At 45.4% G+C, this 18,314-nt stretch overlaps 1 protein-coding gene across 3 annotated transcripts in view; it reads right to left on the bottom strand.

Moving 5' to 3' along the window:
* Window positions 1-344: 344 nt before the first annotated feature.
* pcdh9 (protocadherin 9) overlaps window positions 345-18,314 on the bottom strand; it is a gene marked incomplete at both ends in the record, with an annotated part of 258,711 nt that continues 240,741 nt past the window's right edge. For all 3 annotated transcript variants that reach the window (XM_079997700.1, XM_079997701.1, XM_079997702.1), the window contains one exon: window positions 345-769. In XM_079997700.1, the coding sequence (XP_079853826.1) occupies window positions 345-769 (425 nt within the window). The remainder of the gene's footprint in view (window positions 770-18,314) is intronic.

Raw genomic sequence — 18,314 nt, 5'->3', positions numbered from 1 at the left:
GGTGTGTCCCCCACCCCAAAAAACCCCCCCAAAAGAAAACCCAAAAGAAATCCTCAGAGGTTCGAGCCACAAAGAAGTGTCATTCCCCCCCCCCCCCCCCCCCCTTGCTCAAAGTCTGAGTAAAGTTATGTCCAAACTGCCGGGTACAGAGCAGAAGCGCTAGTCTAGTGGCCTACATCTCACATGTAACTATCACACGGCGGTATTAGTGTGAACTTAAGTCTAAAGGAACGGACGCAAGAGACAAATCGATAAATCAAGAGGAGCTTGCATGAGTTTGTCCAGATGGGGGAGCTCTTCCCCATCGCAAAAACGAAGGAACCGAAAACATCCTCCCCTTCTCCTTATAGCTGCTGCTCTTTGGGGCTTTCTGGGCACGAGGCCGGCTGGTAGGACTTCAAACTGGCCAGCGGGATGTCGGCCATGTTGCCGCCACCGCCGGTGAAGTGTCCCTCCCCGCTGCCGAACTGCTTCTTGTCGCCAAAATGGTCCGAGCGTCCGCCCCCTCCCTCGTTTTTCCAGGCCCTGGTCAGTGTGTGCCCATTGAGCAGTTTGTCCTTGGGGCCCCACTCCCGCTGGGGGCCAAAGCCGGATCCGGGCGACTTGGGCTGCTGCTGCTGCTGCTGCTGCTGCTGCTGCTGCTGCTGCTGGTGGTGGTAGGTGCCCAGGACCGGTGGCATCCAGCAGTTGTCCGAGTGTCCCAGGACCAGGCACTCCTGCGTACACATCTCCGTGGCCTCCACCAGCCCGCGGGGCCCCAGCGGTCCATCTATGGAGAAATCAACAGAAAAACCAGGCGGTCAATAACAGCGATGAAAACTGAAAATCTTTCGAGAAAAGTTTCGGGACATTTGAATTGTTTTGAAACGGCCAGTGAAGCCATAATTATAAGTGGGCTCCATTTGCCCCGAACCCATTACCCATATTATGTATAATAGTTTTCAAGCATTTACTGATTTAGTTCTCATACAACATGATTGATGATGGTTCCTATGCTGCTGTTAGTTTGTTGTGATTTCACGTCTGTGTTTTATATGTTGAGACAAAATGTTGGTGAACAAAACACAAATTCCGAAAACGTTTTAATTAAATTTATATTCAGAAACATTTTATTCAAAGTCTTATATTCCTGGCGAACAGGACGTCGATCACGTGACAACAAGTTCCCAAATTTCACCTCGAAACCAGAAAAGCCGAAACTTGAAAGGGTTCGGTCTCCCGTGTTGAAAATTGCCCATTGCATCAAATCTCTATCGATCCGAAACAGGCATCGACACCTCACTGCCCTGTTTAAAACTACTCCCTTTTCTCAATGTATTTATTTCCCTCCTATTTTGGCATTTTTAATATTACCTCCAAAGGTCATATCCTAGTATCCTCCGGTGCGCCTTACTCAGAATAAAAAAAACACAAAAAAATACAAGTAAATAAAAGTGTTGAATGAAAGGTCAACATTGGTGTTGCAATGAAAAGTTTTCCCCTTCTCCAGGTCATAATTATGGCGTGAAACTCTGGTTCGGTGTTCAAACAAGACTCGCCAGTGCCACGTTGAGCATGCAGCAGACAAGGAACTATTACAGGTGAGCTGTTTAAATGTCAGTGCACAACGTAATATACTCACTGTCATTAAAATAATGACAACCGTTACAGCCATCGATGTTTTTGTCGTAATAAGGTGCAATTTATTCTGTGATTAACGGTGTATTTTGCCACCAAACAATTGTATCTAATATCATTTGGCAGAAGTATTGTTTTCAATGACCCCACCTCGGAAAATTAAAAGGCTCAAAAGCCTCTATATGCATTATTTTAAATATATTTTCTATGATTTCAATGTAAAGTGCATGAGCTTTAGGAAATTATTATTATTACTATTATTAATATTATTATTATTACTGGTAGTAATAGAATTTATTCCACAGCTTTTTTAGAAGCATAGTTTTAGGCATCCTAATCTCCATTAATCGTAGATTCAAATTATAGTGATCATCCACATTATTTCGAAAAATAAAAATCCCATGTTTGATATTCCTCCTTTATTCATCAAGCTGGCACTTGATCATAAACAACCATCTTTATGCCTGTTTGCATAATTGGTGGCAGGGTCCATCACCATTCCTGTAAGAGCAAGGCCTCGTGAATTAGGCCATGCAGTAGTAACCAGTTGTGGTCAGTAAACTGTCGATTGACTGACGAACATTCACAAAAAAGAACCGAAAAATATCACCGCAAAAAAGCAAACAGATCAATAGATCAGATGAAGGAAAACTTTGGAGAAAAGAAAACGTGGGTAAACCTGGGCATCGGAGAACAAAACGTGATCGTTTTGAATGGAATTCTGGGAATCGGCACTTTAACTTATCGTGTATCACAGTGATTAGAAAACCTGACGTATTGCTTTCGTAGCCATTTCTAGCCACCTTCCAGCCCTCTTCTTGTAACCATTTCTAGCCACCTTCCAGCCCTCTTCTTGTAACCATTTCTAGCCACCTTCCAGCCCTCTTCTTGTAACCATTTCGAGCCACCTTCCAGCCCTCTTCTTGTAACCATTTCGAGCCACCTTCCAGCCCTCTTCTTGTAACCATTTCTAGCCACCTTCCAGCCATCTTCTTGTAACCATTTCTAGCCACCTTCCAGCCCTCTTCTTGTAACCATTTCTAGCCACCTTCCAGCCCTCTTCTTGTAACCATTTCGAGCCACCTTCCAGCCCTCTTCTTGTAACCATTTCTAGCCACCTTCCAGCCATCTTCTTGTAACCATTTCTAGCCACCTTCCAGCCCTCTTCTTGTAACCATTTCTAGCCACCTTCCAGCCCTCTTCTTGTAACCATTTCTAGCCACCTTCCAGCCCTCTTCTTGTAACCATTTCTAGCCACCTTCCAGCCATCTTCTTCTAACCATTTCTAGCCACCTTCCAGCCCTCTTCTTGTAACCATTTCTAGCCACCTTCCAGCCCTCTTCTTGTAACCATTTCTAGCCACCTTCCAGCCCTCTTCTTGTAACCATTTCTAGCCACCTTCCAGCCATCTTCTTGTAACCATTTCGAGCCAATCGCAGCCATGACACCTACACGCTGTTTGACGAGGCAGAGGACGTGCTGCTGTGCCGCTCAGCTTCTACTAGGTGAAGCACTCTGCTGAATTACTGGCTCGGCTGTGAGGTTAAACCATATGAATATCGCGTTTTTAATTACAACAGGCCGTGGCCATCCACTCTGGAGAGCGTCAGGTATTCATCGGGCTTCATTGTTGGCTTCCCAGACCCCAGCTGCTTGGCTTTGGGGCTATAATGGAAAAAACCAAAAACAAACAAAAAAACAAAAACACGATTATCTAACTTTCCTCCTGCCGCTCTCAGCATTTAAAGCGTGGCGGCTCAAGTAGTTCATCTATTTTCTTGAACTACTACCTCCCTGGATACCCCCCCCGCCCCCCCCAACGGCCCCCCCATCGTGTCACGGCTCATTTGATCGACCCAGATCCCTGGTGGTGCATCTGGTCCTATCTTTCCAAGCCCAGACGCGAGCAAGGCCTGCGACTGTTTTAACGGCCTCGTTGCCGCCGTGTCGTCTTGGGTTCCACAAATTAATGGAACGGAATCAATGGCTTTTGTCTGCTTCTCCCAGCTTGGATTGAAAACAGGCAATTATGACACGGAGATGACAAATTGAATGTCAATAGTTTGACAAAGGAAATACATTAAAAATATGATACAAAGGGCAAAAAGGAAAGTATTTCCTGTTGTTTTATTACAATAGATAGATAGACAGAGAGACAGACAGACAGATAGGTCGATGATAGATAGATAGATAGATAGATAGATAGATAGATAGATAGATAGAATGATAGATAGATAGATAGATAGATAGATAGATAGATAGATAGATAGATAGATAGATAGATAGATAGATAGATAGATAGAATGATAGATAGATAGATAGATAGATAGATAGATAGATAGATAGATAGATAGATAGATAGATCGATGATAGATAGATAGATAGATAGATAGATAGATAGATAGATAGATAGATCGATGATAGATAGATAGATAGATAGATAGATAGATAGATAGATAGATAGATAGATAGATAGATAGATAGATAGATAGATAGATAGATAGATAGATAGATAGATAGATAGATAGATAGATAGATAGATAGATAGATAGATAGATCGATGATAGATAGATAGATAGATAGATAGATAGATAGATAGATAGATAGATAGATAGATAGATAGATAGATAGATAGATAGATCGATGATAGATAGATAGATAGATAGATAGATAGATAGATAGATAGATAGATAGATAGATAGATAGATAGATAGATAGATAGATAGATAGATAGATAGATAGATAGATAGATAAATAGATCGATGATAGATAGATAGATAGATAGATAGATAGATAGATAGATCGATGATAGATAGATAGATAGATAGATAGATAGATAGATAGATAGATAGATAGATAGATAGATAGATAGATAGATAGATTGATAGATAGATAGATAGATAGATAGATAGATAGATCGATGATAGATAGATAGATAGATAGATAGATAGATAGATAGATAGATAGATAGATAGATAGATAGATAGATAGATAGATAGATAGATAGATACTGTAGATAGATAGATAGATAGAAAATATGCACATTTAATTCTAGTAAAAAATGTAAATATGCAATGCACCTAAACCAAAAAAAAAAGTAAGAAATGGCAATATACAATACCCCCCCAATTAACAATAAAAAAAAATGTAACAATAAATATTAAACCAGTAAAAAATAAATAAATAAATAAAAATATCCCTCAAAATGAGCAATATACAGTACCCGAAAGAAATGAAAGCAATAAATAAAAATCGTCCTTCTTGCTCTTTCATTTCCAATGTCAAAATACACGATTTAGCAGCTAAAAAGCAGTAGGAATAAGGGTGGTGGCAAATCTGCTTTTCCTCTCGTCCCCAGCCCCCAGGAAGGAGGGTGAATCCGTGGAATTGTCCTTTGATAAGAACATGTCGCCCTGTTCCTCCGAACACAAAGTTCAGGGCTTCTTAACCGCCAGAAATCCGCATTCCGTTCTCTGATTGTCACACAGCCCCGGGGGGAGAGTTGTTGGACGGCGGCATTCCACTCCTACGTCCATAGGGGGCATAGCGAAGCCAAAACCTCCAAAATCCAGAGCCCCCCCCCCCACCTTCCCCACCCCCCGGCGCGCGCTGTGCGTAATGGGTGTGTAAAGGAGGCCTCGCCAGGCTGACAGCAAGATTAATTCCCTAAATGAGATTGGATGAAAAGGGGAAGTTGGGGGAGACAGCTGGGTAGCCGTGAGGGAGGAAGGATGGAGGCATAAGATGGTGAGGGGATAGGGGAGGGGGAGGAGAGGAGGGCGGGGGGGTGGCGGTGGGTTCTTCCATAGAGGGTGATGTGAATCCGGGAGAAATGTTCAGTCTTGCGGATTCGTCTCACTCTCAAATTATGAATGTGGTTGAAGAATATCCACGCAAACGATTCGTTCTCGGGGGTGACTACAGGGTGGAAGACATTCAGCCATGTTGTTTTCAGGGCAAATCTACAGTGATGTGAAGGCCACATTTTGGCCCCCGGAGCCGCCAGTTGAACAGCCCTGGCCTAAAACATATCTTTCGATTATTGAGGGGTCAACCCCAGGGGCGATTTGGTTCAGTCAACTGAAGCTCTTCTATCAATAATGGATCAATTTAAAAGATCACTGGTTCCGAGTGAACGATGAAAAAGGTTTGAGGGAAAGAAAATACTGGTTTTCCTTGATAATAAAATACAGGAGCTATAAATAACGGAAACAAAACAAACTGACAAAGTGCTCAATCAGGTGTGCTTTGATTGGTCATTGATTGCAGCACAATCACAAGGCTCAATATTTGTCGCATCTGACTGTGAATTGCCGACCCTTTAAAAGTGAGAGTGATCCTGTTCGCTTTTTAATCAGTGGGGGGAACATTTCTATTTCTACTCCCCGGGTGTAATCTGCTCGCGACCGTTTCCCTGAAGATCGGAACAATCACAAGAGCCCCACGGACGGTGGGAAAAGCACTCTGAATCAGAAACTGAGCTTCGAGGGATTTACCTGAGTCACTTGTGGCACTGACAAGGGACATATTACAGGCTTTAATCACCGCTGCCACATTTGTGTTCATTGATGTAGGTTTTATCAACCTGAGAAGTATCTTTTGAGTTAATCTGGGGATTGAATGACAATTCATTAGTCCACTCTTTATCATTTTCAGCTTTAAACGCTGATTCCTGGATCCTTATTGCAGGGACTGCGATCTATTACTCACAGGACTGATGGTCAGATCATGTTATCCAATTGAAACACCCTGGATTCATGCCTTAAAAGGCAGAAAAAGCACTTCTGTCCCCTTCATGACTTCTGCTTCATCCTCTTTTCTTACTTCACGTAAGAAGTATCCAGAACGAGAATGTATTTCCACGCCTGCTTCACCTCAGGGATTCCACTCGTGTGAGTCGGTGTGAATCACCGCCTTGAGTATCGCTAAGTGAGGCAGTATATTTTTACTTATGTAAAATGTATTTAATTTCTCTCTCTTTTTAGAGCAATGGCATCGAGGAGGCCGTATCTGGACTGCGGACACTGCGGGGACACCAGCCTGTCCTCTGCACCCCAAGCTCCTGGAGGTCCTCCAGTGCGCAGCCAGAAAGCTGGGTCTCCCCCCGTCTCCCGGAGACGGCTGTGTCCATGCCGGACAGAGACTTCTACGCCGAAGCCCCCTCCCCAAGAAGCTCCAACCATCCCTCTCTTCTGACTAAGGTGGCCAAACAGTGGCTGTGGTGGCCTTATAGAACGACCTGCCATCGCCGACCTACCAGACCAAGCTGCTGGCAGAGCTCGTTGGCTCAGCGGAAGGCCACGGATCTCTCCCTCCACCTGGCCTGACTGCATGGCTCAAGCTACCGGGCGTAGCATGGGAGCCTGCTGGCTGGACCTAACTAGACCCCAGGAACGGGACAAAGCACCGCTGCTCAATGCCCCGGTGTCCCCCACCGGTGCCTTTGAAGAAGCTATCAGCCTTATGACATTGAGTTTGAGATTGAGGAGGAGAATACTCTCCAGTCCTGGATCCCTCGCACAGCCCCCTCCCAGTGTAGACACATAGTAGACGCAAAGCTGCAGAGACAGGAGGGGGGCTTCACCTCCCTCTGCCTCCTCCTCCCAGGAATGCCAAGCGGCAGCAGAAGCCGCTGGATCGGAACGCGCTCCCAGGCTTGAGGCGCGTACAGATTGGACCGGTGAGTCCACGGATTGGACAGGTGGGGACGCAAGCACGCGCCCGACCAATCGTGTGCGACTCTGCTGCGCTCAGAGAATGCCCGGGCTCGAAGCATGGATCTCACGGACCCGCATGCCCGCGAATCAGCGTGCACATGCCCAATCTGCTGCACATCAAGCTGGCACTACTGCCACAATGTGAAGCAGCTTGGCGCGCGTGCATGACAAGCCCATTGATCTGGAAAACGGTCACTAAGGGCTACGTTATCCAGTTCGCCCGCCCTCCGCCCGCTTTCAGGGTTAAGATCGAATCAGTGGTCCTGGACGGTCAGGCATACAGTTTAAGACAATTCTCACGAGAGAAATAGATTCTCTGCGGGAAAAGGGAGCGATTCATAGCATGAATCGCTCCCTTTTCGTAGAGAGGGAGGCACTAGGACAGTACAGCAGATACCACATGTCAATTGGTGAGCTTTATTGGAACCAAATGACTGGTCTGTGAAATTAGATCTGAAAGACGCATACTTTCACATCTCCATTCACCCCTGGTACAGGAAGCACCTACGCTTTGCCTTCCAGAGGAGAGCCTATGAGTTCCTTACACTCCTGTTCGCTCTCTCCCTAGCCCCACCGGTCATCACGAAAATGTGTGGACACAGCAATAGCACCGCTATGCTAGCAGGGGGTGAGAGTGTACAATACCTGGACGACTGGCTCATCTGCAGCCAGTCCAAGGAAGGAATCGGGCAGGTGGTGTGACTAACCTTTTCTCACCTGGCGAGTCTGGGTATCGCTGTCAACATGGAGAAAAGTATATTAATCCCGAGCCAACACACCCATTTTATGGGCATGGAGTTGGACTCTATGATTCTTTGATTTTCTATGATGGTCAACTTATCCCCAGCGAGTGCTCAGGCCATCAAGGCATGCGCATCACAGTTCAGACACGGGTGGTCAGTGATGTCACTTTTGTGTCAGAAATTACTGGGCATGATAGCGTCAGCAGCCGTTGCACCACCCCTCTGCATGCTGCAACCCAGGGTGTTCCAAGAGTGATATGCGACCAAGCGTTTCAACCCAGTGAAGGACAAGCACCGCAGGGTGACGGTGTCACCAAGATGCAAGAGGGCCTCGTCACTGTGGAGAAGTGCACAAAAGATTCCTTTGTGCAGGATCCGTGCTGGGAGCATTTCGTATGGCTCTACCATCACCACGGATGTATCCACCACAGGGTGGGGAGCCGTCTACAATGACACGACAACCAACGGGCGGTGGACAGTAACACAGGCGAGATGCCACATAAGCGTCTGAGAGCTGCACACGGTGCAATTAGCTCTACAGCACTTCCTTCCAGCCCTCAAGGGCCGACATGTTCTGATTAGGTCAGACAGCACGTCATACATGCAATAGCATACATCAATTGCCAGGGTGGGGTCCGGTCCCTCCCCTTTGTGCCAGATGGCGAACAGTATACCGCTGTGTGCCTGGCTGCCTCAACCATGGGGCGGACCTGTTGTCAAGGGGGAACCCCGGGTAGCAGACTGGTAGCCTTCACCCCCGGGTGGTGGAGGGGATCTGTGTGCGGTTTGGCGGCACGCAGGTGGACCTGTTGGCAACTCAAGAGACGTTATGGTTCTTCCCAGGTGCGGACGAGCCACAGTTGGGTGTGGACGCACTGGCCAAACCATGACCAGAGGCAATGGTCTACACTTTTCCCTCTGTGGCACTCATTCAGCTGGTGCTGGACAGGGTGCGGGAGGACAACCTGCTGCTGCGGTGGGGGCCCCATATTGGCCCAGCCATCCATGGTTTGCCGATCTGTGTGACATGAGTGTGGGACCCTTGTGGGAGCTCCCTCTCCGGTGAGAACTACTCACACAGGCTCACGGAACAATTTGGTGCCCGTGCCCATGGCGCCTTCGGCCTGGTACCTGAGAGGGAGAAGCTCTGAGCTTCGGGCCTCTTAGATGCGGTGGTTGCTACTATACAGAGCGCCAGGGTGCTCTCTACCCGTGTCCAGTACACACTGAGGTGGCATATTTTTTCCCAGTGGTGTGAACAGCGGGGACGCGCCCACTCCGACTGCCATATAGGTCCAATATTGCAGTTCCTGCAGGAACACTTTGCTGAAGGGAAAGCGGCCACTACAGTAAAGGTCTATTTGTCAGCTATTTCCGCATGTCATGTGGGCTTAGACAGCTTCACGCCAGGCAGTCATGCGCAAGATTCTAGCTTTATGGGAGGCGTGTGACGCCTGCGCCCAGCCCGGCCGTCTCTAATCCCCTCTTTGGACTTATTGGAAGTTTTGCGGGCTCTGTCAGGGCCTCTGTTCTAGCTTCTACGTACACACCACAGACATCAACAGCATTTATCTGAAAACGGCCTTGCTGCTGGCGCTCGCCTTGGCGAGCTGCAGGCACTATCAGTCCAACCATCCTGCATACAGTTTGGGGGTGGAGGGGATGGGACGCTTTTTTCACCTCGAAGGTCATTACCACTCTATTTCAGAGTCAGGTCATTGCATTAGCAGCCTTCTCTCAACCACCTTTTAAGTCAGGGGAGCAGGAGATGCTGAACACTTTGTGCCCGTTTCGGGCGCTGTGGTGTTATATTGAACGCATGAAGGGATTTTGGCACAGGTGTTTGTGTCCTTCGGCACCGAAGCAAAGGGTAGGTCCCTGTCCAAGGAGCAGTTGGCTCATTGGCTGGTGGAAATTAGAGACTTGGCCTACAGGAGCCTGTCATTAGAGGCACCTCAGGTCCTGTGCACGCACGCCCCCTTCAGAGGAACATCCGTGGAGGATATATGTCGGGCAGGGTCTTCGAACTCCCCACACACATTTGTGCGTGTTAACATGTTGGAAGTTACTAGGTCTGCACTGCCACATGCCATGTTTGGTGCACAGACCTGAGTATGCAGGTGTTACAGAAAGTATCCCGCAATTATTTTTACTCACATGTCCAATCACGTGGCTGGGACAGACACTCCAGTAGGGGGTATGTTATTACGTGAACCTCCCTCGGGTGATCATCATACTATCGTGTGATGGCATATGGTCCCATGAGTAAATGATCACGGTCCCTGTCATAGGGAACATCTAGGTTGTGTAGGCCACCACGGTTCAATGAGGAGGGACCAGATCTATTGCTGCGCTGCGGTACAGTGCTCTTCTGAGGCGCTCGGTGGTGAAAAGAGGAGGAAGTGGCAGTCGAGCCGCAATATATACCCACGGGGGGGAGGGACGGGGCGTGCGCCGTCATCACTTCCTCTGCCTTTTCAGGCGTGAATGCGGAGCATTTCGATCGGATTACGTGACGATTAGTCCCATGAGTGATTAATCTGGTCCCTACTGGAACCGTGGCTGCCTACACAACCTAGACGATATATGCATAGAAATATCTGTGTAAATGTTTTATACACATGTAAAAAAATATGTAAGGTTTTAGCAAATCTAGAACATAATATTTTCTAGATTTGCTAAAACCTTTCATATTTTTATATATTACATATTCATATTTCTTAGTTCCTTGGACTTAGTTCCTGGTTGATTATGTACTGCATATATATATATATATATAAATACACACAGTATATATTTAGTAGGGTTTTCACGACTACTGATTTTTACTAGTTTCCAAGTTTTTCACACTAGTAGTTGACTAGTCATCTTTTACCTATTAAATAAGAATGAAGCAAAGAGAGGAGCTGGGTTTGTGCTTTTGCCATGTACTAAATAGATGAATTTAGATATAAATGTAAATACATACAGAATGTAGGCACTGCATTGAATAGTCTTTGATTGGTAATGCCTGGAGTGAGGAAGGCCAGGCTTGTGACATCAGGAATCCGTCTCCATTTGTTTCTCAACACAACAACAGAGAAAGGTTGCCTTCACCCTGACCCCTGGGCCACACCAGAAGCGACACGTTAGTGTCGCGAAAGCGGTGCGCCGCAAGTCGCCTAATCCCCTAACGGCTTTTTTTCCGGGCGCAAAGCGTAAACTGGAGCGTTGATCCATTCAAAAGATGTATTCGATGAAAATATTTAATTACCAAGCCTGGTTGTGAACGTTATGACATAATTAGAAGAATATGTTTGACTCATAACAAACAATGATCATAACTTTATATTATAAAACAATAATAGTAATAAAATTAAATATAAATATATATAAGATGGTGCATTCTAATGATGAAACCAAAATTAACAGACCAAACAGCTTGAAAATCGGTTGAATATTCAGCGAATTGAATATTGACGATTCTAATTGAGGATAGACCTCCATCCTCCATATGTATTAGAAGAAGTGGCTGCCCCGTACCAATATGCAAGCTGGGTGCCATGATGAAGTGACTGTGGGGACAGTTAAAAATGGCGAGGGGGCAAATATTTGTATTTAGTAAAACAGTTGGTTATCAGCCTGCTATGTCCGGCCCCGGTCTGCACCGTGAATAGGTATGCCTACGAAATAAATCCTGAAATAAACAAATGAAGCAATAAATATATTAATTTATAAATATATATATGAGTAACCACCCAGACAGACTGGGCAAAGGGGCAGCCGGCACAATAACCCCAAGCACCCGTTCTACTCCTCTTCTGCTCACTTTATGCAGAATGACGTCATCTGACCTTCTTGGGCACAAAAGACATGTCTAAGGTCTGAGTGGCATTTTTAATAAGTGGAAGAATAACATTTAAGAATACAAAGACCTTTCTCCATAGAGACTGGACGTGTTTCAGTTTCTCGCCTTTGTAGCCAAGCTCCACGGTTCACATCAGACTCGCTTTTTTTCCAAATGAGTTTCTTACTTCCGGAAAACAAATCATTTTCTAAATATTAATCAATATTATTCAACATAATAATATATTCACACATGACCCCATGCAGGAATGGTTCCAGAACATTGCTGGGAAAGACTGCCTGTGTGAAAGGGGCTAGATGCCAGTCCTTTCTGGACTGCTCACATGTGCAACCAGGTGGTGGTTGGTGTACACTACAGCTAGCTAGACATCTGAATCAAGAAACATCTGCATATACTGTAAAGGAAGTATAAACTATAAAGGAAGGCATTTCTGTATGTACGCATGTACAGTATGTCCTTCGAATAGCTCAACAACTGTTTATCCAGTCTACTTCGCACTTGGCGGGTGTATTGCTGGGGACCATAGGAGGTGCGTTTGAATTAAGTGCAATTTGGACACGCGACACATGTAATATAAATGAACTTTCAATAAACAGCGATAAACAATAAACAAGCAAGGGGGGGGGGCGCATCTCGTGAGAAACAGTGAGACAGCGAGTTTATCCAAAAGTGCGACTTGGGGGGGTTTTTCCCTGTGAGAAAGAATGTATTTCCCCGGTGATTTTCACAGTGAGTCGCCCGACTTTCCCAAACATGCATGTTTTGGAGTGGCACTGCACTAGCATATATATATATATATATATATATATATATATATATATATATATAGTATTATAGTATGTGGTAAGGCCAAGCCACCACTCAGCTAACGATTTGTTTCAATATCAGATGAAAGGACAAAGCTGAAAAAAAAACACATTAAAAACGTTTTTTTTTTGTTTTCTCTTTTCACAAGGCAAATGTGATTTTTCTTACATAAGCCCAACTTAATTGGGATACTTAAGGTCAATGACTGCAAAAAAACTGAACTTATCTAATTTAATTGGTCATACACAGACGATGGCCCGAAAGCATTGATCATTTTAATAATTTCTGATCCCGACGTGTTTTTGTTGGCAGTAGATAAAAACAAAAATAAAATGAACAAAAATGAACGTGGATGGTCATCTTTAATTTTGCGATGAAGGTTTTGCATTTTTTTTCCTCTCACGTGTTCAAAACATATAAAAGGTTAAAAAAAAACAAAGAAAAACCTAAATGTATTCACTGGAATCTTTTGCTTTGTAGCCGCTCCACTACCCCTCACCCATAGACTTGTTGTTGTTCCTTTCAACTGAAAGTACACAGTGGGGGGTCTCAGCACTTATCGCGAAAGTACCCAGAGTACCTAGTACCCCCTCCCCGTTTCTTTCTTAAGCCCAACCCCAGGCCCCGCGTGGATTTAAGTTTAACCTCAGGACTCGTTTATTTCTTTTGTCTGCAACCCAGTAAGTAATTTGTTTGTTTATCTTATTAGCTATTCCTGTCTCTGTGTTTACCTCCCGGCAACACTTAACTCACACACTCCTCCGTTGTTGAACAGATACAATTTCCATGTGTGTGTTCAAATGTGTGTGTGTCTGTGCATGTTGTACCTGCGTGCACGCACACACACACACACACACACACACACAGAAGCACACACACACACACAGAAGCACACACACACACACACACACACACACACACACACAGAAGCACACACACACACACAGAAGCACACACACACACACACACACACACACACACACACACACAGAAGCACACACACACACACACACACACACACACACACACACACACACACACACACACACACACACACACACAAAAGTTCCGACCATGGTGTTTACTTTTCTGTCGTGTGTTTGGCGACCTGCAGAGCACTCTGTTAAAAAAAATAAAAAAACAAGTTGACAAGACTTCTTAAAAGCGCCCTATAAATAAACCCGACTTGACTTGATTTTACCAGAGTCGGCGTTCTCGATTCTACTCGAAGACTCCTTGAGGACAACAAATGGCAGGTGCCTCCTTCTTTTCCGCAAGCTCAACAGAAATGATTCAGCTGTGAGAAATCAAGTGGAAAGAGTCGCTCTTTCTCGGACAATACAAAACAGCGGTGTTCGCCGGCACAGGCGATTACGCCAACGGCATTGAGCAGCGAACCTTATAAGCCTTTTGTTGGAGTCGGGTGCTCAGTTTAATTCTAGCTGGTGGCTAGCTCTCCCGGGGGAAAAAATAAAGAATAAATAAAAACAAATCTTTGGGAAACCGGAAGGAGGAGCAGCCGGGCTTGAGGGTTCAACCGTGTCGTTACCGCTCGGAGCGACCCGAATCTCTCAATCCCTTGATGATCAATCTCCCGAATGGGCTTTGACGCCAGGGCCATAGCACGCGCACAGACAAGTTTGAAGAGCTAGTGTCTTTTGTCGACGGAATAGGCCGAACCGTGGAGGAGATGAACATTTGTCTTTAAAAATGTTCCCCTTTATTTACAAAGAGAGATGCCGTGGGGTTGAAGTCATCTGATGCATGTCATTGGGGGACTGACTGTACCTTCGAACGACTGGGAGTAGGCAGCTATAGCCTGCAAAATGTGAACACTACGCAGATGCAGCCGCGGTATCTTATATGAAGTGGCGCTACGCTTCGCGGATGACATGCTATTCTACCATGGCATTGGTTTTTCACCTTGTGGAAGTGTATGAATACATTTCCCTCGCCTCTTGGAGTTATGCCTTTTGTCAATGCCTTTTCATGGGACCGAGCGAGGCTGTTAGACCGGGTTCGTGGGTCGTGCAGCCGGCAGGTGCACGCGGGTTTCTATAATTTGAACAATTAGCTATCAATTTAAATTTCACACTAGGAAACAGGCGCCGTGAGTTGGAAAGAAAAAGCATTAGTGGAATATATGGTATTTTGTGCGCTGAGAAGACTGCAGACAGGGGAAACGCTCGGTGGTGTAACGGGTCGGCTGAAAGGATGACGACGTCCAAACCCATCCATCCGGCCGGGGGTCGGCAATGCCGGTTCAAACAACATTTATTTTTCTTTTTTCGTTCGGATTTCACAGCGGTGGTGGTTTCGGAAAGAGATGCTGCTTTTTCTGAAAATTATTCTCAGGTGATGACTTCTCAACAACCACTGCATATGTGGTCGAGTGAATCCAATGCTGTGCTAATGGCATTGAGAGGTCACGAGGATGTGAGGTGAGGGCCCACACCAACGGCAGCTTTTAGCCTCCATATGCAACTTCAGCAGCACAAGCCCGTTTTACTTGCACACAACTCGATAGTAGTATTAGTATTATAAAAACAAGTGGCGATATTTAATGTTTTACAATTCAAGTATTACATATCATCTAATTCCATGTTGTTCATAGTACCTCATAATCTTCAGGGATGAAATTAATGAATGAATGAAAAAAACAATTTTTAATGTTGTTTCCTTGGAAGACAAGATAAGTACAACTGCTTCAAAGTTTTCAAGAGTTGACAACATACAAGGAGAAAATGTAATTTGAACAAGTAGATGGCACACTGCCATTAAGCAAGGAAATGGAAATAGCCCTTCATTATGTATCATCATGGCTTGCTATTCCTGTCGAAAAATACAATCCTTATCTAACACCAACATTGGCATTTACTTTGTTAAGTCCTATTGTGTCTCCTGGTTATGCTATCCTTGGAAGACCACTTTGTCTTCATGGACACACACATTGAAACACACATTCACACACACGTAGACACACACAGCCAGTGGCTGAACCACTCTGCAGGTCTCTGGGAGCTTTAAACAACAGCGTGGCAGAGGAGCTGAGGAATGTAAGGCATGGGGTCTGTTCAGACAGCCCCAGCGCAAATGTTGTCAATGTCCACAAAGACGGACAGCTAAAAAAAAAACAAGGACGCCACCAGATCTCCACCCGACAGCCGGCTTATAAGGATGTGGTCGGAGGGATCGGAGCCGCTCTGTTTATATATCCGGCTTCATGCGGAATAAGATGTGAGGTGTGAGGGAAAAAGGGAAAGAAAAAACAGGCCACCTTCGCTATAGACTCACACTTCTATGCCTCTCCACAGCAAAAACCCTCCTACTCAAGTCTCTGAGATGGCGGCGCTTACTGTAGGATGGCTGCGACGGTTTCACGGCGGTTGAACTACGAGGCAGTATTCCCTTCCTGTCTGGCGGCTTTTGCCAATGAGAAAAGGTCTTCCTAATTAATAGTGATGCAGGAACAAAGCATGTGCCAAGGCCCCCCCCCGCCCCCCCAACCCCACCCCCCCGCCCCCCCCCAACCCCCCCCCTTCCAAAGCCCACGGACGGATATCAAGGGAGCGAATGATGGAGCGCAGGGGCTTTGGTGTCCTTACCAGCGTGTTTGTTTTCCCAGGGCCGCTAGGCGTGTCCAGATGTTGTTATTTGGGGATTAATGAGGCTTTGCTTCGGGTCCAGCACAAGGGCTCAAAGTGCCGGCGCTGTAACCAGCTGCCACTCACCAAAAAAAATCCCCCATAGGGATTAGTAACGGGAACCTGGCTCTCCCTGGCTCAAAAGCGTGCAAGGGGTCCTTGCCATCCCCACTACTACCCCCCTCGCCACACCACCCACTCCTGATTGTGGAGATGGACATGATACTGTACAAGGGAGTAAAATCAACAGGGGTTTAGTCGAGTCCTAGTTAGACAGGTTCTAGTTGGTAAGTGAGGTTCTACTAGGTCAGGTTCTACTTAGTCAGGTTCTACTAAATGAGATTCTACTTAGTCAGATTCAACTAAATCAGGTTCTACTTATTCAGGTTCTACCAAGGCAGGTTCTACTGATTCAGGTTCTACTAAATCAGATTATACTTAATCAGGTTCTACTAAGTCAGGTTCTACTCAGTCAGTATATACCAAGTCAGGTTCTACAAAGTCAGATTCTACTTAGTCAGGTTCCACTAAGTCAGGTTCTACTTAGTCAGGTTCCACTAAGTCAGGTTATACTTAGTCAGGTTCCACTAAGTCAGGTTCTACTTAATCAGGTTCTACTAAGTCCGGTTCTACTTAGTCATGTTCTAGTTCGTTGGTCAGGTTCTAGTTGGTCCAGTTCGAGTTAGTTGGTCAGGTTCTAGTTAGTTAGTCAGGTTCTAGTTATGCAGGTTCTAGTGAGTCAGGTTGTTGTTAGTTAGTCTGGATTCTACTTAGTCATATTCTAGTTAGTTGGTCAAATTGTAGATAGTTAGTCAGGTTCTACTTTGTCAGGTTCCACTTAGTCAGGTTCTAGTTGGTTAGGTTCTAGTTGGTCAGGTTCTATTTAGTTGGTCTGCATTCTACTTAGTCATATTCTAGTTAGTTGGTCAGGTTGTAGTTAGTCAGGTTGTAGTTAGTTAGTCAGATGAAATTCACAATGATAACCGATGAAGATGCAAAATTAGAAGCTGAAAAGAAATGTACTAGCTGTCTAATTCCACTAGTGAAAGCTTCTAAACCACTTCACTAACTAGAGCCTGACTAGTTCCAACCGCACAACACCCTACAAGTGAAGACCTGGATTCCTATGGATGACTAAACACACCTTTGGGATGTGGGGAGTAGGACAGAAAGGGGTGGTAGTAGGAGCAGTAGTTGTAGAAGTTGTAGTGTTCAACAAGGCGTAGAACGATCGTCACAGTTTTTCTGCGTATCTGGGAACACGGGCTGCGACAGAGACTAAAGGATTTGCTAGTAGTTATGGTAGCGAACAGAGCAGAACAGAACAGGGATGGCGTCTTGGGAGGAATCCCCTGGCCCAGATGATGGATCCTCCCAAGGGCTCCCTTCAAGGCCAGACAACAACTCCCTCCAAGACATTTACCACACAGTTCCCACTGGTAACATCAGCCAGTAAGATGAGAAGGAGATGGGGGAGGTGGAGGAGAAGGAGGAAAGGGGTTGGAAGGAAAGGGAAGGGAAAGGAACAGCGGAATAGGAAGAAGAAGGAAGAGCTTTTGAATGGAAATGAAGGGCAGTATGGAAAGGGAGGAAAGGCCACAGAGAGAAATGGCAAAATACTGCACAGCGCGTTGGGAGAAGGAGAAGGATTGAGAATTAAAACCAAGCTTCTTTTCGTTTTCCACATTGCCAATTTCCCTTTCCGTTACCACCTCGATGATTTTATAAATTTCAAGCTCTTTTCCAAACTCTTTACATGAGAAAGAGGGTGGACATCAATCAGCGGGTGATGAATGCACTCTATAAATGTGCTTCATGAACTCCTAAATCATAGCTGTTATTCTGTGAAACTGTAATATCCAGATAAACAGTTTTGAAACGTGGCTGCTTTGCAAAGCATCTAAGCATTTCTCCAAATGTGCACATTGAATTGTAAATG

Source organism: Zeus faber (genome assembly GCF_960531495.2).
Source record: "Zeus faber genome assembly, chromosome: 3".
NCBI lineage: Eukaryota > Metazoa > Chordata > Actinopteri > Zeiformes > Zeidae > Zeus > Zeus faber.
Note: the sequence above shows the minus strand (reverse complement) of the source record. Positions and strands in the feature narration are given on the sequence as shown.